Source organism: Salvelinus fontinalis, chromosome 30 (assembly GCF_029448725.1).
Source record: "Salvelinus fontinalis isolate EN_2023a chromosome 30, ASM2944872v1, whole genome shotgun sequence".
In the NCBI taxonomy this organism is placed as follows: Eukaryota; Metazoa; Chordata; class Actinopteri; order Salmoniformes; family Salmonidae; genus Salvelinus; species Salvelinus fontinalis.
The window spans coordinates 28,306,877-28,323,750 of record NC_074694.1 but is presented as its reverse complement, the minus strand read 5'-3'; the positions used below and the strand labels follow the sequence as shown (position 1 = coordinate 28,323,750).

Genomic DNA, 16,874 nt, shown 5'->3' with positions numbered 1-16,874 from the left:
TGGTGTTGTATGATGTGCATTTTAGTGGCCTTTTATTGTCCCCAGCACAAGGTGCACCTGTGTAATGATCATGCTGTTTAACCAGCTTCTTGATATGCCACACCTGTCAGGTGGATGGATTATCTTGGCAAAGGAGAAATGCTCACCAACACAACATTTAAGAGAAATACGCTTTTGTGCGTATGGAACATTTCTGTGATCTTTTTATTTCAGCTCATGAAACATGGGACCAACACTTTACATGTTGTGTCTATTTTTGTTCGTAAATATTTTGAAGGTTGTACTGATTATGATGAGCTAATGCTAAGCCATTTGCTCTTTGTGTGGAGCCATGTTTGTTGACATCATTCAATACATTCTGTGTGTCACGTAAATGTCTGTCAGACAAACAATGTTTATAGCAAAACGAGGAGAAGGGATGGTTCACTCGTCTTTCAAGTAAACTTCCGTAAGTGAATGATGGTAGATGACGCACTCCCTTCAACATGCATACTGCAAACAGACCCAACATATCTTGTCACCTCATGTTTGGTTGACGCAGAAAAACGAAAATGGCGGCACGCACAAACTACCCACTGTGGGATTACTTTTGACTTTTAGAAAGTATTTTACTGAGTTATTTCAATCACTGGTTAGCTCACCCGTGATGTGATGAATTGTAAGTAGTAATTGATATTTAGCTAATTCATATTATGGTTTCTATCAGCCGATAGTTGGCTATATATGACCGCTAGTGTTAGCTCACTCTTTACTCAGTTAGCATTAGCACTATTGTAGCCTACATGTTCAGATTTGGATGAGAATTGTGTTATGCTACTTCTGTGACTCTCTGAACATTGCATCCATAATAAACTGCTCACATTGAGGACCTAACATTGTAAAGACTGTTTGTGAAAAAAGTGTGGCTAGCTCAAATGCTGACTGTTGCGTCAATTGTAACTACACGTTCTAATCACACCGGTTTGAGTCTACGCTGCAGGGACCACTGTGTTCATATGCGTTAATGATTTCTGATCTGATACAAATCTTACAAAGGTTGGTGGTCAAGGTCTTCGACATTCAAATTTGCACAAAATGCTTTCTTAGTTTTGATAGAGCATTATTTGTAGTTTGTAGCAGAATGTAATTTTAAATAGTCTCTGTCTTCTGTTCCCAGGTCTGTCTCCATGGCTTAGTGTGCTGTAGCAGCTGGACCCAGGCAGAAGTCTCTCTTCTCCTTCACCCCTTCTTCCAGCGGTGGTAAGGAATGGCATTATGAGATAACGTTTCCATACCGAATGGTACAAAAAAAAAATAAGACTCCTAATAGGCTATATAAACACATTTTGGCCAACATTCAGTTGTCTAGCAATAGTAACAGGTAGACCTTTTACTAATAAAATTAACAATCCAAGGAAGAAAAGGTATCTACACCATTCAAACAGAAAGATTAAGCTACATCAACATACATTTTTTATTTTTTTATTTGATCTTTATTTAACTAGGCAAGTCAGTTGAGAACAAATTCTTATTTTCAATGACTCCCATAGGAACAGTGTCTACGCTGTTGGTTTCCAATAATATTAGGCCTAAGTCTGATATTAAGGGCCAACTACTTAAATCTGGAAGAAATGGGAGTTCAGGTAAAATTTAGGAGCTGAATCTGAGACTCAACAGCCTATTTTGAAATGTCCTCTTTTAGAAACTCAGATCCAGCTGTGGCGGGCTGCACTCCCCTCACTAGGGCACAACACTGGAACTTTCAGAATCACTCATGTTGTGTAGAACAGACCAGGGCTGTTGCAGTGACCATATTACCGCCACGCCAGCAGTCATGACCACAGTAAAATTCCACATGACCGTTGAGTTACGGTAATTTCTTATACACTCTGGACATGCGTTGATAGTAGCCAACTTGCTAACAACCATCAGGTCGCTAATGGCCTGGTACTCAGGGCTCTATTGTCCCTCTAACCACTCTGACATCAATGTAAATGCAATGAAAAATCACGTCAAACATTTAGCTGCAAACCAATATCAGGCTTTTAACACTCGCCTCACTGTGATTGATCAATTTGAAGCAGTTCAACAACATATTTATTTTTATTTCACCTTTGTTTAACCAGGTAACAAGTTCTCATTTACAACTGCGACCTGCCAAGATAAAGCAAAGCAGTGCGACACAAACAACAACACAGTTACACATAAACAAACGTACAGTCAATAACACAATAGAAAAACCTATGTACAGTGTGTGCAAATGTAGAAGAGGAGGGAGGTAAGGCAATGTGGTCGTTGTGGATGTTGTTTCAAATCCTAACAACGAAATGCACCCTGCTTTCTAAAGTGACGATTAATTCAAAACACCCAGACACACAAGCTCAAATACACATAGTCCTATACAGTGCAGACTCCAGCCACCCAAGTCATAGACTGTTCTCTCTGCTACCACACGGCAAGCGGTACCGGAGCGCCAAGTCTAGGTCCAAGAGGCTTCTAAACAGCTACTACCTCCAAGCCATAAGACTCCTGAACATCTACTCAAATGTCTACCTAGACTATTCACATTGTCCTCCCCTCTCCACACCACTGCCACTCTCTGTTGTCATCTATGCATAGTCACTTTAATTAACTCTACCTACATGTACATACAACCTCAGCTAATCAGTGCACACTGACTCTGTACCGGCACCCCCCTGTATATATTTTTACTGCTGCATATTTTTTTTGTATGTTTTAGGGGCTCGTAAGTAAGCATTTCACTGTAAGGTCTACACCTGTTGTATTTGGCGCATGTGACTAATACAATTTGATTAGCATTTGGAAAGTATTCAGACCGTTTGACTTTTCCACATTTTGTTGTGTAATAACCTTATTCTAAAATTGATCAAATGAATTTTCCTCGTCAATCTACAAACACTACCTCATAATGACAAAGCAAAAAAAGGTTTTTAGAAATGTTTGCAAATTTATTACAAATTAGAAACAGATACCTGAAGGGGTCCTAAAATTCTAAATCCAATAGCTAAATGAACAATGGTATGGCCATCTAAAACAATTGTCTTTTGCATGACTGACCGGCTGACAAAGTCATGACTGCTACAACCCTAGAACACACACAACTTAGTAAGGGATCATGTCGTGGAGTTAGGGATCATGTCAGCTCTATTCATTAAATCTCTAATGGGTTTTCTGCTACGTTCAGAACCTTGCATCCTCTTCAGCGCAACCCTAATATCACAGTCGGTCTCCAGCCCATCTTTCCTCCACCAGACAGACAGACTTTATTGTTCTAACCTGGGCCCAGTCTCCAGTGACATCATACGTTGAATACCCAGATTCTCAAGATAAAGTAACATTTAATTTCAACTGTTTTTTAACTGGCTCATGTGGTGGGCTCGACTACCTCTGTTTGGCTGAGGAGAGGTGGAAGGCAAGTGCTGACTGACCAGATTATATACATTTCCTGCCTCTTGAAATGTGAATATTTGTGTGTTTAGATGTACTTGTGGGGACACTTTGGTCAGTACATATGATCTGAAATAAAGACTGCGATGTCTGTAGTATCTAGTGTCCCCACTGTCACCAGTTTTTCTTCTTGGAAAAGAAAACATAACCGTAGATACTGATTAATGGATATTTGTCTCTTGAGGCACACTAAAGTCAGACATGGCAGAACAGTGGTTGTGTCTTCTGTATCTGTACACACTGACTCTTGTATTTGTGTGTGTTGGTGATACTGCTGGGTCTCTTAGCAACAGTGTCCATTTTAGGAGTGGCTGCGCTCAAATCACTGTCTTCTGGACTATGTAAGATAATGTTTATTATCCAACAGATGTAACAATTAAGTTATTCGATTATTGAAACGATTGGACTACAGCAACGGAATGGCAACAGTAATGAACGAAGAGAGGGATGTTTCTATGTAGAGAATCAACAATCCTCAAGGGATTCACAGAAAATCCCTGATATGGTCTCAAGTATTGTATTCTGAAGTTGGTTACAGATTATTATATTATTTTTTTTATGTCGTTGTGAACATAAGTTATGACGTGTGTGTAGACGTTTTTAAAATCTTTGTCCTTTAAGTTGGTACATTGGTTGGAATGTTGGTGCTGTTTCTGAGTCCAGAGGCGAAGCAAAGTAAGAACGTAGCTGCATGGTGCCCTGCCAATACCAACATGCCAACATGTCAGGATTGTGTCCTTTAGCCCTACATGGATGTGGTTTGGCTGAATGGAGCTGATGGTGGGACCGGAACCATCATCATAAACTGGTTATTAGGAACTATAGTTGCCAAACTGTTTGTTTTGCTCCCTTAACACTAGAACCGCCTGGCCTTACAGCCTATAAGTACCCGCTAGAGAACGTTTCTGGGCGTCCCATTTAGCATATGCATCAGATCAGTGGTGTAAAGTACTTCAGTAAAAATACTATAAAGTACTACATAAGTAGTTTTTTGGGGTATATGTACTTTACTATTTTATATTTTTGACAACTTTTACTTCATTACATTCATTACTCCATACATTTTCTCGGACACCCAACAGTACTAGTAACATTTGTAATGCTTAGCAGGACAGGAAAATGGTCCAATTCATGCACTTATCAAGAGAACATACCTGGTCATCCCTACTGCCTCTGATCTGGCGGACTCGCTAAACACACGTTTTGTTTGTAAATTATGTCTGCGTGTTGTAGTGTGCCCCTGGTTATCCTAAATAAAAAAAACAAAGTTATGCCCTCAAGTTTGCTTAATTGAAGGAATTTGAAATTATTTATACTTTTACTTTAAAACCTCTTAAGGATCGTACCCCCCTTTTTATAATTTCACCTAAAATTACATACCCAAACCTAACTGCCTGTAACTTGGGACCTGAAGCAAGGATATGCATATTGTTGATACCATTTGAAAGGAAACACTTTGAAGTTTGTGGAAATGTGAAATTAATGTAGGAGAATATAACACATTAAATCTGGTAAAAGATAATACAAAGAAAAAAACATGACTTTTCTATTTATTTTTTGTTCCTTCTTTGAAATGCAAAAGTATGGCCATTATATGACTTAGGAGTCTAGCCACAATTTATATTTTGGCCAATAGATGGCAGCAGTGTGTGTGTGTGTGCAACGGTTTAGACTGATCCAATGAACCATTGCATTACTGTTCAAAATGTTGCATCAAGTCTGCCCAAATGTGCCTAATTTGGTTTATTTATACATTTTCAAGTACATAACTGTGCACTCTCCTCAAACAATAGCATGGCATTCTTTCACTAATACCTAATGTAAATTGGAGAGTGCAGTTAAATTAGCAAGAATATCAGCTTTCTGCCCATATAATACATGTCTATGTCCTGGAAAGTTTGCTGTTACAACTGTCATGCTAATCACATTAGCGCACATTAGCTCAACTGTCCCGTTATAGGGACACTGATCCTGTATATTTGAGCAGTTACATTTAATTTTGATTCTTAATTATATTTAAACCAAATACTTTTACTCAAGTAGTATTTTACTGGGTGACTTTTACTTGAGTCATTACTCAAGTATAACAATTGGGTACTTTTCCCACCACTGCATCAGATGCATATCAACCCGCAAGGTGTGCAAACATAACCACCAACGTGCATAAACTATTCGAAATAATTAATTAATAATTAATTTTCAAGCTCAATCGCCAATCCAACTCCAACTCTGCTATTTTCTGCAGCATTTACAGTACTGTCATTGCGTCCATTAGTTTTGGTTCGGCTTGCCATTGTGAACTACACACATTGTATGTTGTACTCAGTGTCTGATTTGCCTCTGCAAGGGGAAATTATATACCATTTCCAGCCTTTCAGAATAAAATAATTAGACCGCCCACAATTCTTCATTACACTATTGTTCTAAATTCAATCATCCTATTCACTCTCATCATTCAAATCAATCATCATCCTCCTCATCCTTCAGTTCATTGAAGTAACATGCACCATTGCGTTTCTATCGCCTGTTCAGCCATTGACGACAGAATAGCATATTTACATTTTAAGTTTGTTACTAGTGTTTGCGTAGTCGCCAGATCATTGCTGCTGTGCGAGTGGTCATGTGCTGAATGCATGGATTTTCTTGGAAAAAGTGACATTTGGAAATCGAGCTGCACTCTTTTAATTTTGAGCTCTTTCTGATACTATATAGAAATCAAAATGTTTTACCTGCATGTGACTCGGAAGGAGGATTTCATGAAGTGATGCTCCTTTCTCTGCATCTCTCAATTACAAGATGCACCCATCTATTCATGTACAATTTTATAACAGATAGGCCTAATGTAGTCACTCATCAGATTGTCAATTTAATCTTGTCTATGGGCTAACTCTTGTGTGAAAATGTGTAATTTCGATGAGCCGGCTGTGCAGGCTGGCATCGTTTTCTTCCCGCTCATCAACTTGTTAAAGTATAGGTTTTGCATTATTCTAAAGGCCTACTGCAACACAGCATGTGTTAGTTTCCCTTACAATACATTTGATTAGTAATATTTATAGTTAATATAACTGTTCCATAACAGCTTCTTTTTACAAAGTAAAACATAAGAGAATGGTATCAACCCGCAAGGTGCGTGGACAAATGATTTGCTGAGGAATAGGCATACACAAACTCCTCATTACACTATTGTCTTTCTAAATGAAATCAACCTCTACCCTCATCATTCAGTTAGGCCAAATTTTAATTGTGAATTAAAGTGCACAATTATCATCCATTCATCCGTTTGTCATTCAGTGAGGAGAGGGCGCGAGAGAGAGACTCATTAGCGCCTGGCTGGGTACCAACATCCTATAGCACATTGTCATGGGGGGTTACGTTAGGAATAGGTGTGAAAACTGGTAAAAAGGCTCTAAATACTTTTCTGTTTGTGATTTCAAAATTCAGACAAATGAGCAGTGTAAAATACAAACATTTAGGAAAAGTCATGGAAGGAGCAGGACAGCTTATTTTTTTTGGCAGATGTTTTTTTTCAGTGGCCTATGGCGGTTCTAGTGTTAAGTTTTTCCATTCCCACTGTTTCAAACCACCATCAGTTAGGCAACTCTGGACACGATTCATTAATCTTAGTGACTGAGCTTCTTTCTTATAACTGTTGGTTAAAACGGGTATTTTACTCACGCACACATCAATACCTCCTAAATGAATAATATGGTTTGAACTCTTCCAGGTGGTCGGTTCTATATTAGACATTCCACACCACCACTCCCAGTAGGTTGAGGAGTCATGCCATTGATGTCAACCTGGAAATCATGTTGAGTTTAGAAGAACACTCTTATTAACAGGGCATGTTGTAACATTCTTTACTCATTTATAAGTGTAAAAGTTGATTTTGCCTTTGAACAAGTCCCTGTTCTGTTCTTTGTGTCTTGTTAAAAAAAAAAAATGGGGGGAAAAAATATTTTATTCTCTCTTCCCATGCAGAGATCATCGTGACATCACACCAGGACGGTAACTGCCCCTGCTGGTTACTAGGGAGTCCCCTGACCCCCCCCCTGTGGAGATGGAGCCCCAGGGGCTGCCCAGAGCAGAGGGGGATTATGAGATGTTGGGTCTGCTGGTGCCCAGTCCCCAGAGTGAGGCGGTCACCCATGAGCTGGAGGAGCTGACCCTACAGCCCAGCAACAACCTGCCCCCCCTCAACGAACGCAAGAACGGTGAGTGGGGAGGAGAAACAAGCACAAACAATGGTGATCGTCAAATTGATTGTCCTTTTTGGTTTTGAGTTGTGACCATCTGTAATCACTGGATGTTCTCAGCTGACTCACAGAGAAACAGACTCTGGTAATAATAAGTAATCAGCTTTGTAGCATGCAGGCGATCTACTCACATTGCACAGTTGTTGTTCTGGCAGCTCTATGCGTCTGGCTATGGCACTGATGAATGAACACATGATTACTGGTTTGAATGGGGCTTTAGAAACGCCATTCTGTTTGCCAGTTCCTAATGACAGCTTAGATGGCTTAAGGATATCAGTCCGACTGATTTTATATTGGGCACCCTACACAGGAAGTCTGTTTCTCATACATAATGATCACTTTGTTCTGCTCCACTGTGATAAATGTGGTTGATTGGTTGCTCACTTGCGCAGGCCTATGCTTGAAAAGACCTTACTCAAAGCCTGGAAGATGGAACTCCAGTGAACCTGTCATAATCATGTTTATAGTGTCTTTGTTTACAACTGGGATTGGTCTTTTAACCCTTAACACTCGCATATGGGTTGAAAATAGCAGATGTGGGTACTGATAAGTATACATTGGAACCCTCCAGCTCAGTAACATGCTATATATTACGTCATAGCTCAGGCTCTGCGCTTCACAGCGTTGTATGGGTTTGACTGCCAGCCGTCCTGAACGCGACAATAGGTTGACCCCCTCCCTCCCCCAATTGGGTAACTTTGCATGATTTTAAATGGTTTAAATTAAGAGGACTTTATGTATTTTGAAAGATGAGAAGGTGAGTATTTAAATATTGCAAAAGGGTTTTCTAATGATCAATTAGCCTTTTAAAATTATACATTTGGATTAGCTAACAAAACGTGCCATTGGAACACAGGAGTCATGGTTGCTGATAATGGGCCTCTCTACACCTATGTAGATATTCCATAAAAAAATCTGCCTTTTCCAGCTACAATAGTCATTTACAAAATTAACCATGTCTACACTGTATTTCTGATCAATTTCATGTTAATTTAATGGACAAAAAATAGAATTGTCCTTGTTTTTTAAATAAAAGCTAAGTGACCCCAATACGATATGTATTGTGCCGATACGATATGTATTGCGACTCTGACGATTCGCTATTCTATATCTATTGCGATTTGATCTTCCAAACATATTGCTCACCATGTCTGCTGCAGAGACACGAGAGAGCATGATAACGATTTTGGATCAGTCATGGAAATAAAAGTGAGGAAAACACAGTGGCTCACTTTTTAAAAGAAGATTGTGGCTAAGCTATAGGATGAAAAATACCAGAGTTTTTGCACAGGTACAGCCGACTAACATTAGCTAACGCTACTTACAGTTATTTTTACAAATTGATACTTTGAGTCAAATATCGACGTAATATTATCCAAAAATAATATTGCGATATGTAACTAGATTTTTTTTTACCCCCCCACCACTAGTCTGTGTTTTTGCATGTAAACTTGTTTCCGGTGTATGTATATGTGCACACACCTACAGTACCAGTCAAAAGTTTGTACACCTACTCATGCAAAGGTTTTTCTTTATTTTTATTGTAGAATAATAGTGAAGACTTCAAAACTATGAAATAACACATGAAATCATGTAGTAACCAAAAAACTGTTAACAAATCAAAATATATATTTGAGATTCTTCAAAGTAGCCACCCTTTGCCTTGATGACAGCTTTGCACACTCTGGGCATTCTCTCAACCAGCTTCACCTGGAATGCTTTTCCAACAGTCTTGAAGAACTTCCCACATATGCTGAGCACTTGTTGGCTGCTTCTCCTTCACTCTGCCGTCCAACTCATCCCAAACCATCTCAATTGGGTTGAGGTTGGGTGATTGTGGAGGCCAGGTCATCTGATGCAGCACTCATCACTCTCCTCCTTGGTCAAATAGCCCTTACACAGCCTGGAGGTGTATTGGGTCATTTGTCCTGTTGAAAAACAAATGGTAGTCCCACTTAGCGCAAACCAGATTCGATGGCGTATTGCTGTGAGTGTGCCTTGAATTCTAAATAAATCACTGGCAGTGTCACTAGCAAATCACCATCACACCACCTCCTCCATGCTTCACTTAAGTGGGAACCACACATGCAGAGATCATCTATTCACCTACTCTGCGTCTCACAAAGACAAGGCGGTTTGAACAAAAAATCTAAAATTTGGACTCAAGACCAAAGGACAGACTTCCACTGGTCTAATGTCCATTGCTTTTGTTTCTTGGCCCAAGCAAGTCTCTTCTTCTTATGGGTGTCCTTTTAGTCGTGGTTTCTTTGGAGAAATTCAACCATGAAGGCCTGATACATTGTCTCGTCTGAACATTTGTTAAGATGTGTCTGTTACTTGAACTCTGAAGCTTTTATTTGGGCTGCAATCTAAGGTGCAGTTAAATGACGATTTCCAATCAAATTGTATTAGTCACATGCTCCGAATAGAACAGGTGTAGTCCTTACAGTGAAATGCTTACTTACGAGCCCCTAACCAACAATGCAGTTTAAAAAAAATATGGATAAGTATAAGAGATAAAAGTAACAAGCAAGTAATTAAAGAGCAGCAGTAAAATAACAATAGTGAGACTATAGACGGTGGTACCGATACAGAGTCAATGTGCGGGGGCACCGGTTAGTTGAGGTAATATGTACATGTAGGTAGTTTTTATAATGACTATGCATAGATGAAAACAACAGAGTAGCAGCGGTGTAAGGGGCGGGGTTTATATGCAAATAGTCTGGGTAGCCATTTCATTAGATGTTCAGGAGTCTTACGGCTTTGGGGTAGAAGATGTTTAGAATCACGTTGAGGAAGAGGTTGTTGTCCTGGCACCACACGGACAGGTCACTGACCTCCTCCCTATAGGCTGTCTCGTCGATGATCAGGCCTACCACTGTTGTCATCGGTAAATTTAGTGATTGTGTTGGAGTCGTGCCAGGCTGTGCAGTCATGAGCGGACTGAGCACGCACCCCTGAGGGGCCCCTGTGTTCAGGATCAGCATGGCTTGTGTTACCTACCCTTACCACCTGGCCACGGCCCGTCAGGAAGTCCAGGATCCAGTTTCAGAGGAAGGTGTTTAGTTCCAGGATCCTTAGCTGATTGATTAGCTTTGAGGGCACTATGGTGTTGAATGCTGAGCTGTAGTCAATGAATAGCATTCTGACATTGGTGTTCCTTTTGTCCAGGTGGGAAAGGGCAGTGTGGAGTGCAATAGAGATTGCATCCGTGGATCTGTTGGGGCGGTATGCAAATTGGAGTGGGTCTAGGGTCTCTGGGATAATGGTGTTGATGTGAGGCATGACCAGCTTTTCAAAGTGCTGCATGGCTACAGAGGTGAGTGCTACGGGTCGGTAGTCATTTAGGCAGGCTACCTTAGTGTTCTTGGCTACAGGCACTATGGTGGTCTGCTTAAAACATGTTGGTATTACATCCTCGGACAGGGAGAGGTTGAAAATGTCAGTGAAGTCACATGCCAGTTGGTCAGCGCATGCTCGCGGTACACGTCCTGGTAATCCGTCTGGCCCTGCGACCTTGTGAGTGTTGACCTGTTTAAAGGTCTTACTCACTCACATCGGCTGCAGAAAGCGTGATTACAGTCTTCCGGAACAGCTGGTGCTCATGCATGTTTCAGTGTTATTTGTCTCGAAGCGAGCATAGAAGTAGTTTAGTTTGTCTGATAGGCTCATGTCACTGGGTAGCTCTCGGCTATGCTTTTTTTTGTAGTCTGTGATAGTTTGCGAGCCCTGCCACATCCGACTAGCGTCAGAGCCAGTGTAGTACGATTCGATCTTAGTCCTGTATTGATGCTTTGCCTGTTTGATGGTTCGTCGGAAGGCAATGCGGGATTTCTTATAAGCTTCCGGGTTAGTGTCTCGCTCCTTGAAAGCGGCAGCTCTAGTCTTTAGCTCAGTGCGGATGCTGCCTGTATTCCGTGACTTCAGGTTGGGGTATGTACATACGGTCACTGGGGACAACGTCATCGATGCACTTAACGATGAAGCCAGTGACTGATGTGGTGTACTCCTCAATGCCATCGGAGGAATCCCAGAACATATTCCAGTCTGTGCTAGCAAAACAGTCCTGTAGCTTAACATCTGCTTCATCTGACCACTTTTTTATTGATCTAGTCACTGGTGCTTCCTGCTATAATTTTTGCTTGTAAGCAGGAATCAGGATGATAGAATTATGGTCAGATTTTTTAAATGGAGGGCGAGGGAGAGCTTGGTATGGGTCTCGGTGGAGAATAGGTTGTTCAGAGTAGTTGTATTTTTTTCCAGCTCTGGTTGCACATTTAACATGCTGATAGAAATTTGGTAGAACGGATTTAAGTTTCCCTGCCTCTGGGTGAGCTTTTTCTTGTTTTCTTATAGCGGAATCCAGCTCATTCAATGCTGTCTTAGTGCCAGCCTCTGACTGTGGTGGTATGTACACAGCCACGAATAATACAGATAAACTCTCTCGGTAGATGGTGTGGTTTACAGCTTATCATGAGATACTCTACCTCAGGCGAGCAATAGCTCGAGACTTCCTTAGATATCGTGCACCAGCTGTTATTTACAAAAATACATAGTCCGCCGCCCCTTGTCTTACCAGACGCCGCTGTTCTATCCTGCCGGTGCAGCGTATAACCAGCCAGCTGTATGTTGATAGTGTCGTCGTTCATCCACGACTCCAAGAAGCAACAGATGTTACAGTTTTTAATGTCCCGTTGGTAGTTTAATCTTCCGTGTAGTTCGACGATTTAATTCTCAAAAAATTGCATGTTTGTTAGCAGAATGGAGGGAAGTGGGGATTTATTCGATCGCCTACGAATTCTCAGAAGGTAGCCTGCCCTTCCTCCCCTCATTCTCCGCCTCTTCACGCAGATCATGGGGATCTGGGCCTGTTCCTGAGAAAGCAGTATAACCGCCTCGTCTTGCTCGTCAGAGTCGTGAAAGGGAAAAAAGGATTTTGCTAGTCCGTGGTGAGTAATCGCAGTCCTTATGTCTAGAAGTCATTTTTGGTCATAAGAGATGGCTGCGGCAACATTATGTACAAAATAAGTAAAAAAACTATTTACAAACAACGCAAATAAACAAATAAAAAAACACAATCGGTTGGGGACACGTAAAACGTCTGACTTCTTCTATGGCGCCATTTTCTGAGGCTGTTAACTCTAAAGAACCTATCCGCTGCAGTAGAGGTAACTGGGTCTTTCCTTCCTGAGGTGGTCCTCATGAGAGACCGTTTCATCATAGCTCTTGATTGTTTTTGCGACTGCACTTGAAGAAACTTTGAAAGTTCTTGCTTTTTTCCGGATTGACTGACCTTCATGTCTTAAGGTAATGATGGACTGTCTTTTCTCTTTGCTTATTTGAGTTTTTCTTGCCATAATATGGACTTGGTCTTTTACCAAATAGGGCTATCTTCTGTATACCACCCCTACCTTGTCACAACACAACTGATTTAATAAAAAAATGTTAATAATATTTTAAATGACTAGTTAAATAAATTAAGAACACATTCTTATTTACAATGACGGCCTACCAAAAGGCGTCATGCGGGGGACGGGGGTTGGGATTAAACATTTTAATAAATGTTAAAATATATAAGACAAAACACACATCACGACGAGTCAACACAACATTACATAAAGAGACACCTAAGACAACAACATAGCATTGCAGCAGCACAATATGGCAGCAGCACAACATGGTAGCAGCACAAGACAGGGTGCAAACATTACTGGGCACAGACAACAGCACAAAGTGCAGGAAGGTAGAGCCAACAATACATCATGCAAAGCAGCCACAACTGTCAGTAAGAGTGTCCATGACTGAGTCTTTCAATGAAGAGATTGCGATAAAACTGTCCAGTTTGAGTGTTTGTTGCAGCTCGTTCCAGTCGCTAGCTGCAACGAACTGAAAAGACGAGCGACCCAAGGATGTGTGCTTTGGGGACCTTTAACAGAATGTGCAGAACGGGTGGAGGATGAGGGCTGCAGTAGATATCTCAGATAGGGGGGAGTGAGGCTCAACCGCATTAAGAACGAAAGAAATTCCACAAATTAACTTTTAACAAGGCACATCTGTTTATTTAAATGCGTTTCAGGTGTCTACCTCATGAAGCTGGTTGAGAGAATGCCAGGAGTGTGCAAAGCTGTCAAGGCAAAGGGTGGCTACATTGAAGAATCTCAAATATAAAATATATTTTGATTTGTTTAACACTTTTTGGGTTACTTCATGATTCCATATGTGTTATTTCATAGTTTTGATTTCTTCACTATTATTCTACAATGTAGAAAATAAAGAAAAACCTTTTGAATGAGTAGGTGACTGGTACTGTATGTGTGTGTTTATCTCCTGCATGTTAACTCAGCCCTACAGAAAACAGTGTTTACATATCACTATGACTGACAGTCTGGTCAGTGTTGTTACTACATGGAAATGTGAATCAGCTTAACAAAACAGACCCCAGTGTCACTCAGCTAGTGTTTTTGTGACTTTTTCTTCTAAAAGATACTGTAAGGTGTTAACTTGAACTGGTCCACCCTCCTGTCCTGGTGGGTCGGTTGCGATTGACGAGGACATGCACAATCCATCTACTGATGCTTTAGAAACAAACAAAGAGTCTAAGAGAATGTGCAAGAGAGGGGGCAGTGGTTGATCTGCCTACAAGAGAAGAATTGTGAGTGACATGAAGAGTGTAGTAGAGTAGAGCTTTGAGAGAATATTGAGGCATGGACATCCAGGAAGACTTGTGGTACGGTGGTTCATCTTTCCTGTAGCTCTCCGTGTCGGCTAACAGATTGACTGACCAATAAACATATGGGACAGTAATTAGTCAGTCGTGTGCAGACCTTCCAGAGCCTCCTCAGCCCTGTCCTCCGTGGCTGATATTGACTATGGCTTGTCTGGATGTGGAGACCCCCTCGGTCTGCAGGGACAGTTTGGGATCAGGTGATTAGCTCTTGCAGCACTCGCTGCACTGCCTCTGTCAGCCTTTCTTGTTTATCAGTTGGTTGGCACATGGTGCTTGCAACACCAGAGTTGTGAGTTTGAGTTCTGCATGGGCCATAGACACAAAATCCATTTGTTAGCTAAATTAGCAGAGAGATGTTATCATCGTATTGTATCATCAGTTAGACAGTATTGTGTTAGACTGGCGATTTCAGTGAGGGAGTGGATTGGAGGTAGTTTATCAGGGTCGGATAAGGTTTCTGTCTGCTCAGAATGACTGAGGTCACAGGCTACTGAGCATACTTTAACGTGATGGATGTGTCACATAGGGTTTAGCCACTAAATGGTACAACTCAAAATGCATGTTCTGTATTCATCCAGTAGACTGTTTTTGTCTGGGTAATCAATTTGGTTTCCTGGTTGCAATAATGTTGTTGTTATTGTAACAGGAAGGAATCACTAAGCTTGGGTGGCATACCGTATGCTGGGGAAAAAGACACGGATGATTTTTCAATACTGCTAGGGGTGTTGCCAGGGGCATTGTCAGCTGTAATCTTGTACCCATTCGTTTGAACCCCACTCTAAGATCTGCTATTGTCAGCTCAAAAGAAGAGCCCACTGTGGTCTGCTCACCCAGTGCTTTAAGTTCAAATGTGAATTCCATAAATGTGAATACCCCCTCGGTTCTCACATCACGTAGAGTGCTTGGGTTGTTACATGGGCTTCGGTTGCTATCATGTAAGTCTGTTTATAACATTCCATCATTGGTTACTGAGTTCTTCATATTGACATTGGCTGCAGTCTTAGGCCCTATGGTGCTAACCTTAATTCTAATTCAAAAAGTTATTCAAATTTCTTCTGCCTTTTACTAATAGGGATAGACCAAATGGTGCAGTTCTGTGCAATCGTATAGCCATACCAACTATATCAATATCAACCATCCGACAGGGCCCAAAACCGTCTATTGAACGTAGCTTGTTGGAGTTTCCATGTGACTGTAAAAATCATAAAGGACTTGGGTTGACGCATCTGAACATTAGGAGCTTACTTCCTAAACTAGATTTAATTCAGAAATCTGGGCTATGCAGACAAATCTGGACGTTTTGGTATTGACTGAAACCTGGATATCTGGGGACATTCTGGACTCTGATATTAATGGGCATCATGTGTTCAGAGCTGATAGACAGAGTAGAGGTGGTGGTGTGGCCATTTTTATTAAAATAATTCTGTCTCTTTGGGGAAATCCATTTCCCTTGCCCAAAAATTGTGGCTACTATCTTTAAGCCTTTGTCTGGAGAAAGATGTGTCCATAACTGTTATAGGAGTCTGTCCTCACTCGGCTAACCTTTTGTGCACTCGCGGAGTTAACTAGTTTGCCTTCTTTTACTAAGTCTTAAGTTATTATTCTAGGTGACCTGAATTATGATTGTGAAATGCAGGCTTTGGACAATCTAAAAAAGTGTGTAATGATCTAAACCTCACTCAGCTGGTGGCTAAGCCTAAACGGCCCAACCCTAAAGATCCTTCAAAGTCAAATCTGATTGAGCTTATTTTAACGAATACACCAGAGAAATGTCTCTACTAGTGTCTTCGCCAAAGACAATAGTGACCATTGCCCAGTTGTTTGTATTATACATGTGAGAATACAAAAATCTAAGCCTTGTGTCATCAAAGAGGACCTAAAAAAAGTTCAGTGAATAGGCTTTTTTACACTATCTTTATTTTAGTGACCTTGATTGTATTTCAGCTGTCCCTGAAACTGATATAGCTTTTAGCCTCTTTGCAGAAGTCTTCAATACTATTGGATAATCATGCTCCGTTCAAAAAAAGGAAGGTTTAAAGGTAGATTGAATGCCTGGTACACTCCGGATTTATCAGAAGTCATTCATAAAAGAGATGACGCTTGTGTCAAGGCCAGGTACACAGGCTTAGGTCCAGACTGGCAAGCTTTTAAGAAACTGAGGAATCAAATCATTGTGCAAAAAATAAAATCAGAAAGGCTAATGATTATGATGTAACCGCTCCTTCAAATTGTAATAGGAACCCGGCTAAATTATGTAAAACTGTCAAATACCTGAAGGGTTCTACTTCCTCCTCTGCCAGAACAAATGAATTTAGATACTGGCCTCATTACGGAAAGAAATGCCGTCATTGATGCGTTTTATATCGGCGGGCTATCTCTCTGAAAGAACTTCTAAGCCTGTTCACAATGTTATTGGTCTGGATGCTGATAAAGGACACTTGCTGAAT

The 16,874-nt window shown here is 40.8% G+C and overlaps 1 protein-coding gene across 1 annotated transcript in view; it reads left to right on the top strand.

Moving 5' to 3' along the window:
• mrtfba (myocardin related transcription factor Ba) overlaps window positions 1-16,874 on the top strand; it is a 43,770-nt gene that overhangs the window by 7,970 nt on the left and 18,926 nt on the right. The window contains exons 2-3 of the mRNA XM_055890295.1: window positions 1,157-1,239; window positions 7,426-7,658. Of these exons, the coding sequence (XP_055746270.1) occupies window positions 7,505-7,658 (154 nt within the window). The 5' untranslated portion in view covers window positions 1,157-1,239; window positions 7,426-7,504. The remainder of the gene's footprint in view (window positions 1-1,156; window positions 1,240-7,425; window positions 7,659-16,874) is intronic.